Source organism: Natator depressus, chromosome 1 (assembly GCF_965152275.1).
Source record: "Natator depressus isolate rNatDep1 chromosome 1, rNatDep2.hap1, whole genome shotgun sequence".
Classification (NCBI taxonomy): domain Eukaryota; kingdom Metazoa; phylum Chordata; order Testudines; family Cheloniidae; genus Natator; species Natator depressus.
The window spans coordinates 261,519,536-261,540,417 of record NC_134234.1 but is presented as its reverse complement, the minus strand read 5'-3'; the positions used below and the strand labels follow the sequence as shown (position 1 = coordinate 261,540,417).

At 49.2% G+C, this 20,882-nt stretch overlaps 2 protein-coding genes across 10 annotated transcripts; one reads left to right on the top strand and one right to left on the bottom strand.

Moving 5' to 3' along the window:
- Window positions 1-726: 726 nt before the first annotated feature.
- On the top strand, window positions 727-9,606 carry CYREN (cell cycle regulator of NHEJ). 5 transcript variants are annotated; one of them, XM_074941814.1, is made up of 4 exons: window positions 727-901; window positions 5,647-5,796; window positions 7,270-7,336; window positions 8,791-9,606. In XM_074941814.1, exons 2-4 carry the CDS (start codon window positions 5,669-5,671, stop codon window positions 9,028-9,030), a joined length of 435 nt encoding a protein of 144 aa, XP_074797915.1. In that variant the 5' UTR covers window positions 727-901; window positions 5,647-5,668; the 3' UTR covers window positions 9,031-9,606. The 5 variants fall into 5 exon arrangements, with proteins under 5 accessions (XP_074797915.1, XP_074797914.1, XP_074797918.1 ...); XM_074941813.1 differs by having other exon boundaries at window positions 729-901; window positions 5,667-5,796; window positions 8,791-9,604; XM_074941817.1 differs by lacking the exon at window positions 727-901 and adding an exon at window positions 939-1,202 and having other exon boundaries at window positions 5,667-5,796.
- A 3,607-nt stretch (window positions 9,607-13,213) lies between these two features.
- On the bottom strand, window positions 13,214-20,035 carry TMEM140 (transmembrane protein 140). 5 transcript variants are annotated; one of them, XM_074950887.1, is made up of 4 exons: window positions 19,825-20,035; window positions 18,322-18,407; window positions 16,660-16,850; window positions 13,214-14,402 (listed from the first exon to the last, which is right to left on the bottom strand). In XM_074950887.1, the coding sequence occupies exon 4, from the start codon at window positions 14,343-14,345 to the stop codon at window positions 13,758-13,760; it is 588 nt and encodes a 195-aa protein (XP_074806988.1). In that variant the 5' UTR covers window positions 14,346-14,402; window positions 16,660-16,850; window positions 18,322-18,407; window positions 19,825-20,035; the 3' UTR covers window positions 13,214-13,757. The 5 variants fall into 5 exon arrangements, with proteins under 5 accessions (XP_074806988.1, XP_074807007.1, XP_074806998.1 ...); XM_074950906.1 differs by having other exon boundaries at window positions 13,214-14,399; XM_074950897.1 differs by having other exon boundaries at window positions 16,747-16,850.
- Between the last annotated feature and the right edge of the window lie 847 nt (window positions 20,036-20,882).

Below are 20,882 nucleotides of genomic sequence, written 5' to 3'. Positions count from 1 at the left end.
GGGGATAAAGGGAGGTGGTCAACGCTTCTTAGTTTAATGACAGTGAGAACCAGCCTAGGCAGTTTTGTTTCCATGGGGGTGGGGAGTGTGCACTCATCACTCTCTTGCATAATGACAGGTTTCAGAGTAACAGCCGTGTTAGTCTGTATCTGCAAAAAGAAAAGGAGGACTTGTGGCACCTTAGAGACTAACAAATTTATTTGAGCATAAGCTTTTGTGAGCTACAGCCCATTGTTTCATGTTCTCTGTGTATATAAAAACTCATGCATCCCATGAAGTGAGCTGTAGCTCACGAAAGCTTATGCTCAAATAAATGTGTTAGACTCTAAGGTGCCACAAGTCCTCCTGTTCTTTTTACGTCAGGAAAGCGTCTCTCGGCAGCAGCCTGGGCCGTGGGCAGGGCCCAGCCTAAACCAGAACACAACCAGCCCTCAGGGCTGGAGAAGCCTTTCCCCTGCCTGGCGGGCGAGGCACCCTCGCCACCCGGGCGCAGCGCTAGCCCCAGAGCGAGAGGGGCGCGGTCTGCTCCGCTCGGTCCCGGGCTAGGGCAGGAGGCTGAAGGCCCCTGGAGTGACCCGCGCTGCAGCGCCGACCCCCCTCCCCCCCCCGGAGCGCGGCGGGGCAGGGGCGATCCGCCGCCGCCCCGTTTCCCGGGGGTGCCGTTGCGATTGCCCCGCCCCCTGACGCCCTCGTGTTTTCCAGTCGCCCTCCAATGGGGAGAGGGCGAGGCGGAGCCCGGGGCCCGGCCGTGTAACGCGGGTTTCCAGCCGGGGAGGGCGGTGCTTGGAAAAGCGGCAGGCCCCGGGGTCTTGCCCGGGCAGCCGCTCCGCGCCACGAGAGGAGGCGTGAGCGCCGGGGGCCCAGCTCTTTGCTCGCCGCTGGCCTGAGGCCCTGCCTTGGGGTAAGCGGGTGGGTGGGAGGCAGGACGAGTCCGGAGACGTGCGGGGGATGTGAGTTAGTTCCTGCAGGGAGCCGCTTGTCTCCCAGCACCAGAGCTGTGGGGGCAAAAGGGACGGGGCAAGGCAGCCTGTCTGGTGATGCACATTTGCCAGCTTTCACCGCCCCCCCGCCCGTCTCTCTCTCTCTCTGATGCTGATGGGTTTTGCTGGGTGAGACGTTTCCGAGCACAGTCTGATCCTCGCAGCTCTTCGTCGGGGTCGCTCCTTACCTGGCTCCGCAAGGCTAGAGCTGATCTCGGGCAGGTCTGGGTGAGAGCCGCGCTTTAACGAGGGGGGAGTGGCGTCCGTTTCCCTAGCTCAGGCGAGGCTCCGAGCAAAAGCTGTTACCCAGATTCCAGCTTTTTATGCACCTTTCCCGTATCCCTGCTGCCGTTTGAGGCCCCGGAGGCCGCCAGCGCGAAGAGCTCATTGGGGGCCGGGCGGTAGCACCCACTGCTGAGGCGGTAGCAGCAGAGTCCAAGCAGAACATCTCCTTGCGCCCGCTGTTCCTCTGTCCAGCATCCCCAGGCTGACCGCCACAGGGCAAGGAACCCCGGGGGCCTGCTTGCAGAACCAGGGGCCCAGTGAAGAGACAGAAACGAGGCACAAAAGCAGGGAGCAGGAGCCAGCTCCGTGCTCTGTTGAATTCCAGACTTTTTAAAACAGGCTTTGGTGGAGGTTTTGCCAAGAGGGTGGGGCACAGGCTGCTGCAGGAGGGTTTGTACTCCAGGCACAGGTGCATCCTCTGTTGGGTGTATAAGGAACACATGGTGAACGCTGGTGTAGGTGAATCCAAAGCCTTGTTCTCATAAGGTTCTTAACCCCCCCAGTGTAGGCCATGTTTGGGTTAGTTTATTCCTCCTTGTAGTAATGTGTACACCTGTAAAGCAGTCCATCTTTAACAAGCCCTTATGTGAACAAAAATATTTCATGAAATTATTTTGAATGAAAACATTTTTGCGGGGGAGAGGATATAAATCTTCTCCTGGAAGAGTTGTGAGCCTAATCACAGCCACAATTGATTAGTGCCCAGGGACCGGAAAAATCTGATGAGGGGAGGCAATGTGGTCTGAGTGCAGGAATTGCATTTAGGAGCTTCTGATCCTGATTAGGTTCATGGCCTGGGGCTCCTCGTTTCACCTGTCTGGTTAAGTGACGGGGTGAGGAGCAATTAGTAGGGCCCTACCAAATTCACGCATCACAGACGGTGAAATCGGATCTCACCCATGAAATTTGGCTAGTTTATGAGGGAGGGGCAGGGCTGGGGGCACTTACTATACACTGGTCTCCAGATGCTAGACCTGGACAGCTGGGAGGGACAGGACTTCCTCTTCCCCTGCAGGGGCCGCTTCCAGGGACTGGTCAGACCCATGCCCGGAAACCTCCCCAAGCTGCAGGTACCTCCATGGCTGCTCATTGGGAGCCCAGCTCTGAAGGCAGTGTCACCGCTAACAGCAGCACAGCAGTGAGGGTGGCAAGACTGTGACCCCCCCCTCCCACACACACACACCCAACAATAGCCTTGAGACCCCGCCACGACCTCCATTTGGGTCGGGACCCCCGTGGTTCCTACACCATGAAGCTTCTGATTTAAATATCTGAAACCATGACATTTACGATTTTTAAAATCTTCTGACCATGAAATTGGCCAAAATGGACCGGGAATTTGGTAGAGCCCTAGAAATTAGTTGCTCTTTGTGCACAGTTAAACACCAATTCTTCTGGTCAAGATGAGGGAAACTGCAATAAGTAACTGGCAATGGCTAAACATAAACCAGATTTTCTAAAAATGCTTTCAGTCCTAGGTGGTGAGAGAAGCCAAGTTTGTTTGAAATTTAAAAAATTAACCCACTGTTAATAATAGAATACAATTTATTTAAAATTTTTGGATGTTTTCTACATTTTCAATATATTGATTTCAATTACGGTAAATCCTCACTTAAGGTTGTAGTTATGTTCCTGAGAAATGTGACTTTATGCGAAACGATGTTAAGCGAATCCAATTTCCAATGGGGGGGGGGAGAGAGGGTTTGGTTCCAGGGAAATTTTTTTTCTCTGACAAAAGACATTATATACATATACAATATACGTTTTAAACAATTTTAAACAGACAGTTTAATACTGTTCACAGCAATGAATGATTGTGAAGCTTGGTTGAGGTGGTGAAGTCAGAGGGTGGGATATTTCCCAGGGAATGCCTTGCTGCTAAATGATGAACTAGCACTCGGCTGAGCCCTCAAGGGTTAATACACTGTTGTTCATACAGCCTCACACTCTACAAGGCAGCATGGACTGAGGCAGGAGGGAGGAAAGAAAATAGATGCAGGGCAGTAGCTGCAAACACTTCCCTGCAAAAACTGAACATGAGGATGAGCCCACGCTATCCAGCTGGAGCGCACCATGCCCTCCTCCTGACAGCACATGCATGGCTGCACAGGTGCTTTATTTCCAAAGTGCTGGGGGGTGCGTGCATGAGAGAGAGAGACGTGCATTGCTCCTTTAAGAACGCTAACCCCACTTCAAGTACGTTGCCCTTTTAAGCAGATCAGCCAGTTCAGACAGGAGGCAACAGCTTCCAGCAAGCTCCCTCCTTTCTGTCCCTGAGCCCTCCCCGTCCTCCGCCTGGGGGGGGAACAGGAGCAGGGGGACACCCTGATATCAGCACCCCTCCCCCAGCAAGCCGGAAGGTCCAGAGAGCAGCTCCAAGGCAGAGGGTAGAGCAGGAGCAGCACGGGGAGGGGGGGGACAGCTGAACTGCTGCTGGGCAGCTGCAGAGCCACATACCTTACAGGGAATTTAGGGGAGCTGAGGGGGGAAACTGCCAGCCCTCCCTCGTTCTAATCCCCACGAGGAGGGGCTGCTCTTCCAGAGAATCCTGCAAGCAGTGGGCAAAGCAGGCAGTTGCCAAACAACGTTATAAGGGAGCATTGCGCAACTTTAAACAAGCATGTTTTCTAATTGATCGGCAACATAACAACGTTAACCGGGACAACGTTAAGTGAGGAGTTCCTGTACAACACCGAATACAAAGTGTACACTGCTCACTTTATATTTATTTTTGATTACAAATATTTGCACTGTAAAAAAAAAAAGTATATTTCAATTCACTTAATACAAGTACTGTAGTGCAATCTCTTTATAATGAAAGTTGAACTTACAAATGTCGAATTATGTACAAAAAAACCTGCATTCAAAAATAAAACAATGTAAAACTTTAGAGCCTAAAAGTCCACTCAGTCCTACTTCAGCCAATCGCTCAAACAAGTTTGGTTACAATTTGCAGGAGACAATGCTGCGTATGTCTTGTTTACAATGTCACCTGAAAGTGAGAACGTGGCACTATTGTAGCCGGCATCGCAAGATATTTACGTGCTAGATGCACTAAAGATTTTTATGTCCCTTCATGCTTCAACCACCATTGCAGAGGACATGCATCCACGCTGATGACGGGTTCTGCTTGATAATGATCCAAAGCAGAGCGGACTGACGCATGTTCGTTTTCATTATCTGAGTCTGATGCCACCGGCAGAAGTTGATTTTCTTTTTTGGTGGTTCGGGTTCTGTAGTTTCTGCATTGTAGTGTTACTCTTTTAAGACATCTGAAAGCATGCTCCACACCTCATCCTTCTCAGATTTTGGAAGGTACTTCAGATTCTTAAACCTTGGGTCGAGTGCTGTAGCTATCCTTAGAAATCTCACATTGGTACCTTCTTTGTATTTTGTCAAATCTGCAGTGAAAGTGCTCTTAAAACGAACATGTGCTGGGTCATCATCTGAGACTGCTATAACATGAAATATATGACAGAATGCAGGTAAAACAGAACAGGAGAAATATAATTTTTCCCCCAAGGAGTTCAGTCACAAATTTAATGCATTATTTTTTTAACGAGCATCATCAGCACAGAAGTATGTCCTCTGGAATGGTGGCTGAAGCATGAAGGGGCATATGAATGTTTAGCATATCCGGCATGTAAATACCTTGCAACACCAGCTACAAAAGTGCCATGCGAATTCCTGTTCTCACTTTCAGGTGACATTGTAAATAAGAAGCAGGCAGCAGTATCTCCCGTAAATGTAAACAAACTTGTTTGTCTTAGCAATTGGCTGAACAAAAAGTAGGACTGAGTGGACTTGTAGGCTCTAAAGTTTTACATTGTTTTGTTTTTGAGTGCAGTTATGAGACGAAAAAATCTACATTTGTAAGTTAAACTCTCATGATAGATTGCACTACAGTACTTGTATGAGGTGAATTGAAAAATATACTATTTCTTTCGTTTATCATTTTTACGGTGCAAATATTTGCAATAAAAAATAATATAAAGTGAGCACGTACACTTTATTCTGTTGTAATAGAAATCAATATATTGGAAAATGTAGCAAAACATTCAAAAATATTTAATTTCAATTAGTATTCTATTGTTTAACAGTACAATTGATCGCAATTAATTTTTTTAATTGCAGTTAATTTTTTAAGTTAATCATGTGAGTTAACTGTGATTAATTGACAGCCCTATTTGAAATATATATTTATTCTGGCAGTGTCCCTTTAAGACATTAACTGGGACCTGTGCACATTCCTTGATGCATTAGCTGTGGATTAATAAATGCTTCTGTTTGCGGGGGGATTGTGCATAGGACAGTACCAGACAATCAGGCACATTGGTGAATTCTGAACTGTGTGAATGTCTTAGTTTTGACTGTGTGTCAGTTCCTTTTTTAAATGCAAAGAGATGGAAAGTGCTGTGTGGAAGGCAAAGAAGAGGGTCCTCCCGCCATGGATGGCCGTGCGGGAGGTAGAGCCAAGAAAGACTAGGTCAGCAGTGAGACTCAAGAAGGCGAAGAAGCCAGCTGTGGCAAGGTAAGCGCTTTGTGTAGCTGTGCCACCTGGGGCTGCAGTTGCATTGGCTCCCATGTGCAAAGCACCATTGGGCCTGGTCACCGGTTGGCTAGGAAACCTCCAAGGAGAAGCGAGGGTATCACACAAAAGTGGGGTTGGAGGCTCAGTCAGGGTGTTCTTCGCTGTGTCAGAGCTGCAGGGAGCGCTGTGCTGGCAGAGCTGCTGTCTCTCAGGAGAGATGGAAAAAACAGAGCTGTTTGCTTAGATCTTATTACGCTCTTCACAAAAGCTGGAGCCATGGTTGAATCCCTTGCTGGGTATTTACCTTCTCTCTGAGCTATGTTATTCTTCACTTCCCTCCCTACACTCCCTCTTGTGCAGCGTTTCTGGTACTCGATCCCTGCTCTGGATTTGTACATGAGCCCTGTTCCCCCAGCCAGTATGGTGCTTTGCAATCCTGCAGGGATAACTGTTGTGTTTAGAAGTGTAAGGGATTATGATGGTTATGGAAATATACAGAAAGGAATGTTCCAAAAGGGTTCTGATTTCTGCTCTGAGCTGATGTACATCAGGAATAACTCCACCCAAATCATCAGATTTATACTGGTGTAAAAGTGGTGTGAGAGGACAATCAGGCTCCAGCTTCTGACTTCCTGCTACTGAAAAACAGGAATTTGCAGAAACAAAGGCAAACATTACAATGACCTCCTATGCAGGCATTCCTTAGTCCTGGGGGAATTCTATCCCAAAAAATTAAAAATTCTGCACACAATATTTTAAAATTCTGCATATTTTATTTGTCAAAATAACACTATGCAATCGTGTCAGTTTCAATTATTTTGATAATTTATTTCAAAATACCTATCAGCAACTCTGTCTGTAACAATACAGACACAAAAAAATGTCTCCAGGAGTAGGGAGTTAAGGAAACCCCTACAACAACCCAGTTCCTGTTTGTCTGTCCCCTCTCTGGAGAGCCGAGCAGGGGGGCCAGACACCCACACTCCCTCCCCCCAGAGCCCAGCCCAGACACCCGCACCCCGTCCCCCACAGAGCCCAGGGATCGAGAAGGAAAAACAGCATGATGCTGGGTCCTGGGCTTGTATGGAGTTTCCTGCATGCTCTGTCCTTCCTTCAGGACATGCGGGGAACTGCAGCTGCAAGGAACCCTCCAGCTCTCTCCCCCTAACCCCCTGCAGTGTCTTCTATTTGCGAGCCAAGCTCTGCCAGCTACAGCACGCCCTTAGTGGCATCCAGCAGCTCTGCAGCCCATTTCTGTCAGGGGAAAAGGAAATTTTGTGTCCAAACCATTAATTTCTGTGCAAATTCTGCATTGTGCAGTGGTGCAGAATTCCCTCATGAGTACATTCCTCTGCTGTTTCCTATGCTGATTGTGTTTCCATGGGGGCAGCATTCACATTTCTGACCATGACAGTGTTCCCCATCTGATTCCTGCTTTTGTTTTCTCTTCTGATCTCCTCTTGGCCTGCTCAGGACCGTGACTGTCTATTGTATGAACGAAGCGGAGCTGGTGGATGTAGCATTGGGGGTCCTGGCTGAGGTGAGCACTGAGGCCTGCTGGTCCATGTTCCTGCCAATGCAGCAGTTTCCTAACAAGTCCCTGTCCTGATGCTTTTGCCCAGGCTAATTTAAAATGTCCTGCTTCCACCACTTCCCTTGGGGAAATGCCACTGTAGGGGGGCTAAATGGAAGCCTTCTCCTTTGTAACCAGCCGCTTCCATTTCAATGATGCCATGATCCGGCATGTGTAACGTATCACGCCCCCCTGGAAGCGTTGTGATGTAAGCAACAACAGTGAATGGGTCAGGCAGGAGGAGGGAATGGGTGACCTGGGGGTTGAAGCTTGGGACTTGGGAAGTCTGCATGATATTTCATGCTCTGTCACACACTCCTGCATGACCTGGGGCAAGCCACTTAATCTCTCTGTGCCTTGGTTTACCCCTCAGTAAGTGGGGATAATGGTACCCCCACCCCTCGCCGGGGCATTGTGAGGGTTACTATTTGAGATGCTCAGACGGTGGTGAGGAGGGCCGTAAGAATGCCTATAAATAAATGTGAGGAGAGAAGTCCTCTTTACACAGACGCCCTTGTAATCAGCAGGAAGGCGGTGCAGAAAGAGGGCACCTGGTTAATGGGATTTACTAGCATGATTCCCAATAATTATTTATTTTGAGGGGAGGGGAGATTTCTCTGGAATCCTGCAATTCTCCCCCCCCCCCCCCCAAGCATGTCTGCCTCTTCCCCCTCCAACACCTGCATCACAGTGACCCTTGCTGTGGCTGAGGGAGCCTCCAGCCAATCAGTCCTGCTTCCTGGGGCGGGGGCGGGGGTGCTGTGTGTCTGGAGAGTAAGTGCTGTGCTTTCCTTCCCAGCCTTGTGGGGGCTGGGAGATGCCACCTGGGTTTGGTGTGCCAGGGGGATGCAGGAGTTTGTCAGACAGTCACTTGGGTGAGTAAATGCTACAGTGCTGAATTCACACTCCCTTGCAGGAGACTATGTTAATGGCACCTCAGCAGCTTTCTCTCGTTAGGTTGGCAGCTCCCCGGGCTCTCTGCCTGGAGTCTCCCCCTTCCTGTGGCCCTGATCCTGCAGTTAGATCGCTGCAGGCAGACCCTGGCTTTTGCATCGGCTTCAGTGATGGGTCAGCCCACGTGGCTGTGATTGCAGGACTGGCCCTTAGTTGTTCCTGAATGGAGAATCCGTTATTCCTCAGGAGATTAACCCCCCTCTTCCCCCTGAGCACTAAAGACCCCGTGACACTCTGTGAAGGTGTTAACTGCAACGTCCTCACCAAACTGTAGCTTGGGTAACTTTGTCCAAAATTCCCCTACAGCTTCAATGGCGAAGAGCAGTGTTCTTCGCTGCCCGGCCTAAGCCGCCGTTAAGTGGGGTGGGATGCAGCAGCTGTTGATCAGCCTTCCACTGACTGGGGGCCTGGTGCCAGTGGGGATGGGTGTTTCTTCCTCTTGCTTCATGGATGTGTTTCTGTGCCAGCACTGTAAATACAAGGAAATGGAGGGGAACGTTCCATCTGAAACCGAAGGGGAGCAGGAAGGCCAGCAAACGCCGACGGAGCCTCAGTGGAGTCCAGCAAGCAGTGGCGGGGCCAGCACGCCCAGGCCAGGCCCCGAGCCCCATGCTCAGCCAGATGCTTTGGGCTGTGCTAGCAGGACAGACACGGAGGACGACGAAGATGATGCTTTGAAATATGTCAGGGAGATATTTTTTAGCTAACATCTCACGGGGGTTTTTTAAGCAGAGCAAAAATAATGCCAGGGGAGCCATAGTGGGAGGGTGGGGCAGACCCAGGGGCAGGCTCCAGTGGGTGGGGATACGGCAGTGTGGGGCTGTACGGGTTCCCCCAATGCCCTCCCAATTCAAAGGGAGCCCGGAGCAGTGGTGTGGATGGGACCCCAGGAGAAGGGAGCAGGAGAGAATGTCTGAGAGGAGCTTGCCCTCGCTCTGCCCTGAGCTGCATGGCCAGTGTCTGGTTCAAGTACAGCCCTTGCCCAGCGTGTCTGAGCCTTGGGTCAGTCCCTCACCTACCCCAACACTCCCCCCTTCATAACCTCTTCCTTGTGAGCCATGGGTCCCCTCCTCCCTGGGCCAGCTCCCCAGCTGATACTAAGTGGCCTCCAGATTGTCAGTCTCTGCCCAGAAGTCATGGAGATTGAACTCACCCTTCCAGCTCTGGGGTGGGGCTCTGCAGGGCAGGGCAGGCACATGGAGGTGGGGGGCCGGACTTGCCGTGCAGCAACCCTTGATCTGTGAATAAACAGTTTGTTCTGCAGGGCTGTCACTGGGGCACCTTTTATCAGTATTATATTAAATTTGAAAGGTTATTAAAATATTAAATGTCTCTTTTAAAAACAAGCAGCTGCGTGTTCTGCCTGCACCATGGGCCACCCTGTGCTGTCTCCTACCTCACCTGTGGGCATCATATTTACCTGATCTGTCAGTGGACTTGCATTGTCTCTGCTTGATGACAAGGCGAGCCAGAGAAGCAAACCGGTTCCATTGTCTAGGGCAGACCTGTTGACAAGCTCCCCCTGCCATGCCTGGTTCAAATGCACTTTAGTCATAATTTCTGCATCTACCCACAATTCTTAGTACCCGCTGTGTACCTACCTCATGCAGGAATAGTAGTGAGCAGTGAGTTATTTGTCTGCGTATTGTGTATAAAGATTATTGCAATGGTGCGAATAGAGAGTGCTTTGAGTCACACGCGTTACTCAACCAGAGAGCAGAGATGGCACCAGCCGAACATGGTCTACAACATTCCACCACCGTGCTCCAGCTCTGCCCTATTCAGTCCTTGTCCTGAGCCTACCAGACAGTGGGGAGTGGCCCGCAGTGGCCGTTTCTTCCCTGTGGACAACTGGGACTTACAAACTGTGTGGTGATGCCACTATCTCATTTGCCATGAACAAGTAGCGGGTGGTGATACTTAGGTCCGCTCCACATCTGTAGAGACTAAATCTGTGCTACCGGGAGGGCTCAGCACCTGTTTCCCAACTGTCTGAGCTGCATTTTCTGCCATGTTAACATATAAAATATGAGCAACTCATCTGAAGTATTTTGCAGGCAGGTTTGAATGCACACAGGTGTGCTGGAAAAGGTTTTCCACTGTCAGTGTTTTGGCCTTCTCTTTTTCAGTCTCCTGGCATAGGGACCAGATTATGCACGCAGCAGATGAAATTACCTAATAGAGCTAGAAAAGACCTGTGAGCCTTTCCTGATCTCCCTTTGGGCCAGGTACTGATGCTGTAGGTGACATGCTCGTAATTAAATCATAGAATATCAGGATTGGAAGAAGAAAAAAGAAAAGGAGGACTTGTGGCACCTTAGCGACTAACCAGTTTATTTGAGCATGAGCTTTTGTGAGCTACAGCTCACTTCATCTAGTCCAACCCCCTATTCAAAGCAGGACAAATCTCCAATTTTTGCCCCACATCCCTAAATGGCCCCCTCAAGGATTGAACTCACAACCCTGGGTTCAGCAGGCCAATGGTCAAACCACTGAGCTATCTCATGCCTAAGCCCCCTTTATAGCACATAGGCATCCCTCTTTACAATGAACATAGATATGCCAGCCTACCCACAAGGCTGCAGTGACCCTTCTCTGTTGAGTGGCTCTGGTAGCTAGCCCTGGTTTGTCTTACATCTCTTAGCCACTACTTAGAATTCTTTGCAACTTGCCTTTATTGTACCATGACTAAGCACGGGCCCTCCTATATTTGCCTTACTCAGTTTCCTCAAGGGCACTGACCAGGCCACAAGAGTCATCTTCTGTACACCAACTCCGTTTAAAGCATTAATTCACTTTACCCTGCAGAAATTTACATTTCTGTACCACAAACTGTGCACCACATAAGCTGGCTGTATTGGAACTAAAGGTCTCCTAGATGAACTGCCAGGGCTGTCCTTAGGCATACACGGTTGTGTAGGGCACCTGGAAATTTGGGGCACCCCCGGGTCTTCCTATCCCTGTTCTGACCCTTCCTGCAGGCTCCCACAGCGGCTGCTGAGCCTGGTGAGTCTTCCTCTGGAGGGGGATCGAGTAACTTAAAAGTGAAAAAGCCTTCCAGTCTGCCAGACCTATTAGCACAACACTGAAACTGTAGACTTAAACACTTGGATCTTCAGACATATATTTTTTAAAATAAATCCTTCAAAGAACCACCCTGATCTAAAATACACATTTTAATTTTAATTACTATAGTACAAAAAACTTTCTTCCAAAGTCTTCCTGTCCTTTCTGTCCATCCCTTTCTCCCTTCACCCCCATGTTGAAGAGAGCCCTTAAAGGGACAACACCCCTTTCCTGCCAGATAGTGGGACAAATGAGTTTCCCTTTCTTTACTTCTGACTATTTGATGAACTAGTTTTAAGAGACCCCTCTAGCAAAATCAGTACCTTAGTAAGATATAAAATCCTTTGTTATGCCGAAAGTCTTTGGAAACATGTTTTTTAAAGTTGGTGAAATTTCATAAACATGTCTATTGTTATGGAGATCACACAAAGTAAATTAGTGTTCCCTTTGTCTAAAAGTAATGAACATTGTTATGAACACACTAAACCTCTGCGACTGACTAATTTAAAATAATGTCTTTGTTTCAGTGAGTTAAATATGTAGTAATCTGGAATGATTACTTAATGATGGCTTAAGAGTACATTTAAAATGTAAAATCAGCTTAGAAATACTGATTAAGAAAATGTCATACAGAAGAGCTGCCTCACGTATTCCATAATATTTAAGGTTGTATTCAGCAGAACAGCTGACTTGCCTTTACTACAAAGTTTTTGCAGATAAAGCTCTGACAGACTTCAGGGTTTATCAAAAAAAACCTGTGACACATTTTTTTATTCCCAAGTTTAGTGCTTTTCATGAGGTACCTTCTGCATGTCCAGTCTTCACCTTCTGGCATGCCGTGGAAAACATGCTCCATTTTCTTTAGAAAGAAATTGCAGAAGAGTGATTTTTTTCAAATGTCATTTGCTTTATTTGGGTTCAGGGATTTGGCTGGAAGGGGGGAGAGCAGGGAGGTGGAGGGGAGAGAGTGGGAAGAGGGCGGGGCTTGGGCAGAGTGGGGGCGGGGCCTGGGGCGGAGCAGGAGTGGAGTCTTGGCAGGGCCACAGGCAGAAGAGGTGAGGTGGGGAGCTAGGCTCCCCAAACTGCAGCTTGACCCACCACCGATGACAGCAGGTAAGAGTGGGTTGGCTCCCGCACACCCAGTGCACGCTACAGTCTCTTTAGGCAGGGGCTGTATTCACAGAGGCGAATGCGCCGGCACGGCACAGTCCGCATGAGGAAGAGGGTACGGCGGTCTCTGTGGGGAACTGTGACTCTCTGCCGCCAGGAGGCAAGCAGGGCGGCTCGGTATCCTTTGCTGTCACGTCCCTCCTCCGCCCGGGCTGCGAGCCCAGGCTGCCATCGAGCATAGGGGCACCAGTTTAATAATACTGCGTAGGACCCCATAAATCCTAAGGACGGCCCTGTGAACTGCCTGACAAACTTAGACACAGAATAGTGTTTTGGCTTGTTAAGGTTTCCTCCCCACTCTGAACTTTAGGGTACAGATGTGGGGACCTGCATGGACCTGCTTATTCTTACCAGCTTCAGTTAAAAACTTTTCCAAGGTACAAACTTCGCCTTGTTCTTGAACCGTATGCTGCCACCACCAAGCGTTTTAAACAAAGAACAGGGAAAGAGCCCACTTGGAGACGTCTTCCCCCAAAATATCCCCCCCCCCCCCAAGCCCTACACCCCCTTTCCTGGGGAAGGCTTGATAAGAATCCTCACCAATTTGTACAGGTGAACACAGACCCAAACCCTTGGATCTTAAGAACAATGAAAAATCAATTAGGTTCTTAAAAGAAGAATTTTAATTAAAGAAAAAGTAAAAGAATCACCTCTGTAAAATCAGGATAGTAAATACTTTACGGGGTAGTCAGATTCAAAACTTAGAGAATCCCTCTAGGCAAAACCTTAAATTACAAAAAGAGGAGTATACATTCCATCCAGTACAGCTTATTTTACCAGCCATTAAACAAATGGAAATCTAACGCATTTGTAGCTAGATTACTTACAGGAGTTGTAAGACTGCATTCCTCATCTGTTCCCAGCAACAGCATCACCCAGATGGACGAACCCTTTGTTCCCCCCCCTCTCCAGCTTTGAAAGTATCTTGTCCCCTCATTGGTCATTTTGATCAGGTGCCAGCGAGGTTATCTTAGCTTCTTAAGCCTTTACGGGTGAAAGGGTTTTGCCTCTGGCCAGGAGGGATTTTATAGCACTGTATACAGAAAGGTGGTTACCCTTCCCTTTATATTTATGACATGGCCCAAAGCTGGAGATCAGTACACAAGAGCAGGCTATATAGGTTGAATAGTAGATGATGATAAAAACTTGATTGGGGAGCTCCCACAAGCCAGCACTGCATCTTCCTCCCTCTCTGCCTTCAGACCTGCAAGGCTGGGGCCTGCTTCTCAGGGGAAGGGCTTCCCTTTTCAGGAACCTCCTTGAACCTCGTGATGTACACAGCAGCAGCAAAAAGCTGGAGCAGCAGCAGGGCCTGAGCCACAGCTAGCGCCATGAAACCCCCACTGAGTTCAGAGAGGTGAAGCCAAACCCAGGTCTGGAGCAGAAACAAGCTGAGGCCACCAGCCAGAAGCGCAGCTGAGAGGCCCAGCACCACAAGGGTCACTTCCCAGGCCTCTCTGGTGTTTGCACATTGGGCCTGTATGATTAAAAAGGGGGAGAAGCTACAGAGGACCTGGACAGTGTATACACAGAGCCTTGCCAGCACTAGCTCAACCTGGCCAACCCCCATGTCCATCAGGTCCTTGAATTCTAGGCACTGCAGCTCTCCAGCCATCTGGTTCCACAGGCAGAAGTTGTAGAAGCCGATTCTTTTGTGGGGCAGGTTGATGATGTTTCCAGCATTCCACATCAGGGCATACAGCATCAAGAAAAAGGACCCTCCAGCCAGGAGGAGCATAGTCCAATAGAGCCGGCACGCCCCAGTTTTCTGCTGCAACAGACCCATTCTAGTTTCCACACTAGCTCCTCAGGACCACGGTCTCACCGTCCTCAAAGAGACCTGCTGTGAGACATGAATGGGGAGAGCCCTCAGTTTCAGTGTTCATGCCAGTAATCCCACTGCTTCCTCCATGCCCAGGTAACACACTGACTGAGGAAGTGGTGCAGCTCCTTCACATGGCTGGTCCACTAGAGGATAACAGCTTACTAGTGCTCAGAGACTTTAAGGTCAGAAGGGACCATCGTGATCACTGAGTCTGACCTCCTGCACACTGCAGGCCACAGAACTCACCCAGCCACTCCTGTAATAGACCCCTCACCTCTGGCTGAGTTAGTGAAATCCTCAAATTTTAATTTAAAGACTTCAAGTTACTGTGAATCCACCATTTACTCTAGTTTAAACCTGCAAGTGACCCCTGCCCCATGCTGCAGAGGAACGTGAAAAAGCCCCAGGGTCTCTGCCAATCTGACCCTGGAGAAAATTCCTCCCCGACCCCAAATCTGGTGATCAGTTAGACCCTGAGCATGTGGGCAACACCCACCCACTGGAAAGAATTCTCTGTAGTAACTCAGAGCCGTCCCCAGCTAGTGTCCCATATCCAGCCGTTGGAGATTTTTGCTCCTGGCAGTTGCCAGTGGGCCACATGCCATTGTAGGCAGTCCCATCATATTATTGCTTCTATTGCTAAAGGGGGCAGTTTGGTTGCTGAAGGGATGGGGTCTGTAGTGTGGGCTCAAGAGCCCAAGTTCGAAGGCTGCTGACTGCTTATATGAGGGGTTGTTACATGCACTGTTAGTTTCCTGCATGTGGCAAATAGGGATTTTACTTCTTCTGGAAACAAGCAAGGGAAGAAATGAGCAAATTCTGTAAGTTAACCAGGGGAACATTTAAACGTTAAACTAGAAGCAAACAAGAGTTCCTGACCCCAGCACTGGGCTGCAGGTACAAAGGTTAAAATTCCAGCTGCCTGTGAAGTGGGGCTCCCGTTCGAAATGTGACTAGAAATACCCTCGCAGGGTTCTGTTCTCACCAATCCCACAGCCAATTTGCTCCGGTGACGAGCCAGGAGACGGTTGTTCTACTGGCCAGCCCCGCACATGCCACCTGGGATCTGCAGCTCAGCCTGTGCTCGGCCTTCCTCTCGTCAGTGCCAGTAATGAGTCTGGCTGACGATGTAGGAGACAGACCAGAGGTTTGGCCCCCTCCCGTAGCTCTGCTGGCTGGGCAGTGCTCACTGGAGGACAAACAGGGCTGCAGCAGGAGGGGCTAACACACATCTTTGTGACATGAGGCCAAGTCACTTGTCTGACTGTAACCCTGCTGGAGGGCTGCCATCCTAGAGACAGAGGCTGAGGGAATGAGGGGGTAGCACAGTTAAGCTGCTTTAGGGCATTTTCAGTTTTTCCAGTGCCCACCCCCGCAGTGACGCTGCCAAGAACTGGAGGTCGTCACATCCATTTTGCCTCATTTGAAGGCTCAGCAATATGGGACCTTACGGGGGTGGGGGAGGGGACCAGGAATACCAGAGCATAACCTCACATTGGAAACTGACACCCATTTCACTGTTCCACAACTCCTCCTTCTGTATTTCTGGGGGCGGGGACAACAGGAAACGAGCAGAGACACCCACCATCAGCAGGGGAACTCTAGAGATAATCAACACGCTTTCTCCAGCCACTTGTAAGAGCAGTAAAGGCAAATGGGCCAGGTTCTGACTTTTATACACGTGTACACGCCCCCTCCCCAAATTGACGTCCTCCAGGGACAGTCAGCCAAAGGAGGGGGGGGAATTTGGCTCCATGGGAAAAAGGGTATGGATTGTCTCTACCTATTCAACTCACGCCTTATTGGCCAGGTACCCAGCCACCAAGAGGGAAAGTGAAAGTGCCTCACTGGACAAACATGCTCACATGATCCAGTTGATACAGTGCCAATAGTTATAACCATGACACGTTATTATGAAGTTAATCTGAAAAAAAAAACCAAACACTAAAAGAAGCAGCTCTTAAGCAAAATGGTCACTGTGAGGAGGAGAGGGGTGAGCGTTGCCTAGCTTCAACCTAAAGATCTCAGTCAGGGACCTTCCAGATACAAACTTTTCTTGGCTGGACTAGGAGTCAGTTATTAGGCCAGTTAGTTGCCAAGCTTGATAGTGTGAAAGCCTTGGTGTCATTTACTGTAAATGCCTAGATTGGCAGCACTGTCTCCTCCCAGGGAAAGCACTTTTGATTTCAGTTCTGGTGAAAATAAGCATGAATCATGGGAAAACCAACACAAGAGGTGGGATTCCTATTGCCTGAAGTGGCAATCAGGTGCCTACCTTTCTCTCCTGAATCTCAAGGGAGGGAACTAAACAATCTGACTATGGCCCCGAGACCCCAGGGAGTCAGGTGCTATGGGAATCAACCTGCAGTCTCTCTTGTTCAGCCTGACTTGGCAGACTTCACTGGCGATTTCTCTCTTAGCTCCTTAGCTTCCTTTCAGTTGTATTTTTGTGGCTTGTGGTTTAGGCTGAAAAACAAAAGCAGAGGTAAAAGGTGAGTCCCAGCAGGCCTACGCAGGGAAAAGGATCAGCAAGATCCGCTGCCTCAGCCTCTCAAGGATAGGGTGACCAGATGTCCCGATTCCATAGGGAGTGTCCCAATATTTGGGGCTTTTTCTTATATAGACTCCTATTATTCCCCACCCCGTCCCAATTTTTCATACTTGCTGTCTGGTCATCCTGCTCAAGGTTGTCTTGCTGGTTGGGTCTGCATGTAGGTATCAACAAGGGACTGGGAGTGAGCGGGGGGCCTGCCTACGCCGTGCTTGGCTTTGAACACTTCAGAGAGAGAGCATTTGCCTCTTCAAGCATAGTTAAGGATAAGATTATGTTACGGATTCTGTGACTTTCAGAGACCTCCGTGACATCTTCCAGCCCCGGGGTGGCAGGCTGGGTCTGTCGGCTGATGGGGGCTTTGGAGCTCTGAGCTGCCGTGGGCACTGGGGGCCAGGTGTCGGATCCCCTCCTTCTGCAATGGGGCTCGGGCTCTCATCCCCGCCTCCCCACTTGGGCTCCAGTCCTCCCCCTGTCAACCCCATTTTGTCACAGTTCTTTTTAGTGAATGTCAGGGACAGGTCAGGGCTTCTGGGAATGTTTGTTTACTGCCCGCAGCCTGTCCCTGACTTTTACTAAAAATAACCATGACAAAATCTGAACCTCAAGCATAGTCCCTGGAGTGTATTCCCTTGGCGGGGTATCCTCCCCTATGTATCCCCCACTCAGTTTAACAGATCCACCCTCAGACATTTGGTTCTGGCAATGAGGACTTTGAATCATAGAGTATCAGGGTTGGAAGGGACTGCAGGAGGTCATCCAGTCCAACCCCCTGCTTAAAAAGCAGCACCAATCTCCAATTTTTGCCCCGATCCCTAAATGGTCTCCTCAAGGATTGAACTCACAATCCTGGGTTTAGCAGGCCAATGCTCAAACCACTGAGCTATCCCTCCCCCTTCACTGAACTCCCTTTGGATCCTGCCATCACCACTCCATTGGCTGTTACCACTGAGCAATGCGGGACAGGTGCTGTCTCGTGTCTCCCAGCGCCTGACGGTTATCGCGTGGGGAGGGGATACAGTTAAAGCCTCTAAACCACAAGCTCAAACCATGTTTTAAGTGTATCATGGTGGGATGGCTGGGCTGTGCTGTGCTGTGCTCAGGGCGTGGCTGCAGCACAGGTGGTTCCTGGGAATCCTCAGTGCTTCCAGCCCCTGTGCTGAGAGCCCAGGACAGGGAGCTGAACCCGCATCTCCCAGACGGTGCTCACAGCCAGTAAGCAGGTCTGTTTGCTAACCAACAGGCCACAAGCCATCTTTCTGCCATTGACAAAGGCTTAGCACCTACAGTGTAGGCACCCCCTTCCCTCCCCCCCCGCCCGGCTCACCCACTCTTCAGGGGTGAGGGGCCCCAGTTCTCTCAGCATTACCCCTAGATCATCAATACCTCACTTCTGCTTCCGCGTGCTTCGCTTAGAGATCTTCTGGCGAAGCCTGAATGTGCTCCTGCGCTTGTCAGTGGGGTCCAGTGCACTGTAACAAAAACAACCACACAAGCAGCTCAGAAGTGGGTGAAAGCCAGAGCCGGGGGCGGGCAGACTACAGGGCAGGTACTTGGTTGACTAGATTAATAGTTCCCAATTGATTTCCACCTGGGATGCACTGCCACCCTCCTCAAAAGACCCTGGTTTCTTGCTGCAGCCTGCCCCATCCAAAGGGGGATGAGACTGGGGGGAGGGTAGTCACAGCAACAAAAAAACTACTTGGCTGACTTGGGGTTCTGGGCCTGTCATGGGGTGGGGCAGGAGCTGGGCCAGGGAGCTGGGGCCAGGCTGGCAGCCTGGGTTGGGCTGGTGTGGGAGCAGATACCAGCCTGGTGGCCGGAGAAGGGCTGGTGTGGGGGTGGGTGCTGGGCTGCAGGCCTGGGACTGGCTGGCATGGGAGTGGGCATGGGGTTGCCGGCCTGAGGAAGGCTGGTGTGGGAGCGGGTGCTGGGCTGGCGGCCTGCGGAGGGCTGGCGTGGGAGCGGGCATGGGGCTACCAGCCTGAGGAAGGCTGGTGTGGGAGTAGGTGGGAATGAGATTAGGTGCCTAAAGGATTTGGTGGGGGGGGGGGGGGAGGTTCTGGATCACAGTGGATCCAACACTGGGACTTAGGTGCCTAAACCCCAGAATTAAACCCCTTTGTAGATCTGGGCCTTAACGATCACTTGTAACATGAAAACTAAAAATAATGGGGGCTGATTATGCTCTCAGTTACTCTGTTTTTTCATGGTTATAATACGCCACTGAAATCAATGGTGTTGCTCATGAGTTGCCCTAGTGTAGAGAAAAATCAGGCGGAGGAGATGTGAACACTGATAGGGACATTTGGTAATATACTAATAGGACAAATGCGAATAACCACATTTTTATTTTCTCAATCAATTCAACTGACATCCTCAAGTGGAAATCTAATCCATTGCAAAAAGAGAGCATGGAAAGTAGTTTCAGGTGCTTCACCTACTCTCTGGAGCCCAATTACCTATTTCTGTGATTCTTTTCAGTCACATTTTTTCCCATTTAAAAATTTTGCTTTCTCTCCCCTCTTGCTGGGCAAAAATCTCATGCAAACAGCAAAGGAAGCTGACCAAACAGAGAGTGCTGCCAAATTCACAGAGTAAACAACAGGGGAAACTGACTATGATGAAACGAACTATACCCATAATGCTCTCAAATACCCAAAGGAATCAAACTGAAAAAATAAATATATTTCTCCCGGATCTCTTTGCATTAGACTGATTTTAGGCATTCCATATATAACAGCAATAGGTAAACAATTCAGACAGAAGTAGGGTTTTTAAGTTGATAGTGTCCCTTTAAAAGACTCAGGAAGGAATGGACTCTGTGTTTTGCATGCACAGTATAATCTCAAAGGGACATTGGTCCCAGCCCACCAGAAGGGTACTTACATGAGGACCACCATTGTGCCGATTGCTGAACCCGAAAAGAAACACCAGCAAGAGGAAGCACTTGAAGTCTTGTTCAGTTTATCCTCTTTAGTACGGTTCAACAGCCCTGTCTCGGATAGAGTGTGAGAGCAAAACTCGAGCCTGTCCTCCTCTGAAGCTATGTACTTATGCTGATAATCTTTGCCACAACACAGCAGATTTCACTTTCATTTTGACTGTTTGGGACTTCCCCCACAATAATGGTTCTAGGTCAGATGAATGTTCCCAATCCCACGCCCTATTGTTGACTGATTTACAAGACAAACTTAGCACGTAGCTGGGGTGCTCAGGCAGGTTTGCATTTATTTCCTCGGTTGCTACTAAAAAGGGAGTTACTTGCTAAGAGTAAAGCAGGGTTTCACTAGAAACTTTTGCCAGTATAGCAATGTCAGTTATGGTTGTGATGCTTTTACAACTTTTCTATACCAGCAAAAGCCCTAGTTTAGATAGTTATACTGGCCTAAAAGTGCTTTTGCTGGGATACCTTATTTTGCTTGGGGAACAGATATAAGCTATACTGCCAAAAGCACTTTTGCTGGTATAAACTGTGTTCACAGTAGGAGGGTTTGGACTATAGCTATACTATTCTAGCTTTTCTAGTATAGGCCCTGACCTGATTCCTGACTCACATTGATCCGCTTTCCTTCAGATCCCAACTTTCAGTATAGCTTCTGGTGGTTCTGAGTGTCTGCCCTTCACACACACACAAACACACCCATTGTCTATGAAATTCTCGGTCTCTTAGGAACTGTGCACACCACACAGTGGCTATCTGCCAACTATTTCTCAGAAAAGTTCCATGTGGCTAGGCAGGTAACTAGTGCGGTGTGGAGGCAATGACATGAAGGAGAACAATACCTACCTCAAAGAACTGTGCCGAGGATTAGTTCTAGAATCTATTTAAAGTGCTCAGATTGTGTAAATAAGTGTACAGATTATTTTTACCTTCAACAGAATCAGTCAGGAGATGAGATCAGAGCCCCAGAAAAAAGCAGCAATTACACCAGCTTTTTGAACTC

What these genes read in the sequence shown, in the direction of transcription:
- CYREN (XM_074941814.1), top strand. Translation starts at nt 5,669, where the DNA reads ATGGAAAGTGCTGTGTGGAAGGCAAAGAAGAGGGTCCTCCCGCCATGG. An exon ending in AAGAAGCCAGCTGTGGCAAG is followed by an intron (nt 5,797 to 7,269) that starts GTAAGCGCTTTG and finishes TGGCCTGCTCAG; the next exon opens with GACCGTGACTGTCTATTGTA. An exon ending in CATTGGGGGTCCTGGCTGAG is followed by an intron (nt 7,337 to 8,790) that starts GTGAGCACTGAG and finishes TTTCTGTGCCAG; the next exon opens with CACTGTAAATACAAGGAAAT.
- TMEM140 (XM_074950887.1), bottom strand. Translation starts at nt 14,345, where the DNA reads ATGGGTCTGTTGCAGCAGAAAACTGGGGCGTGCCGGCTCTATTGGACT.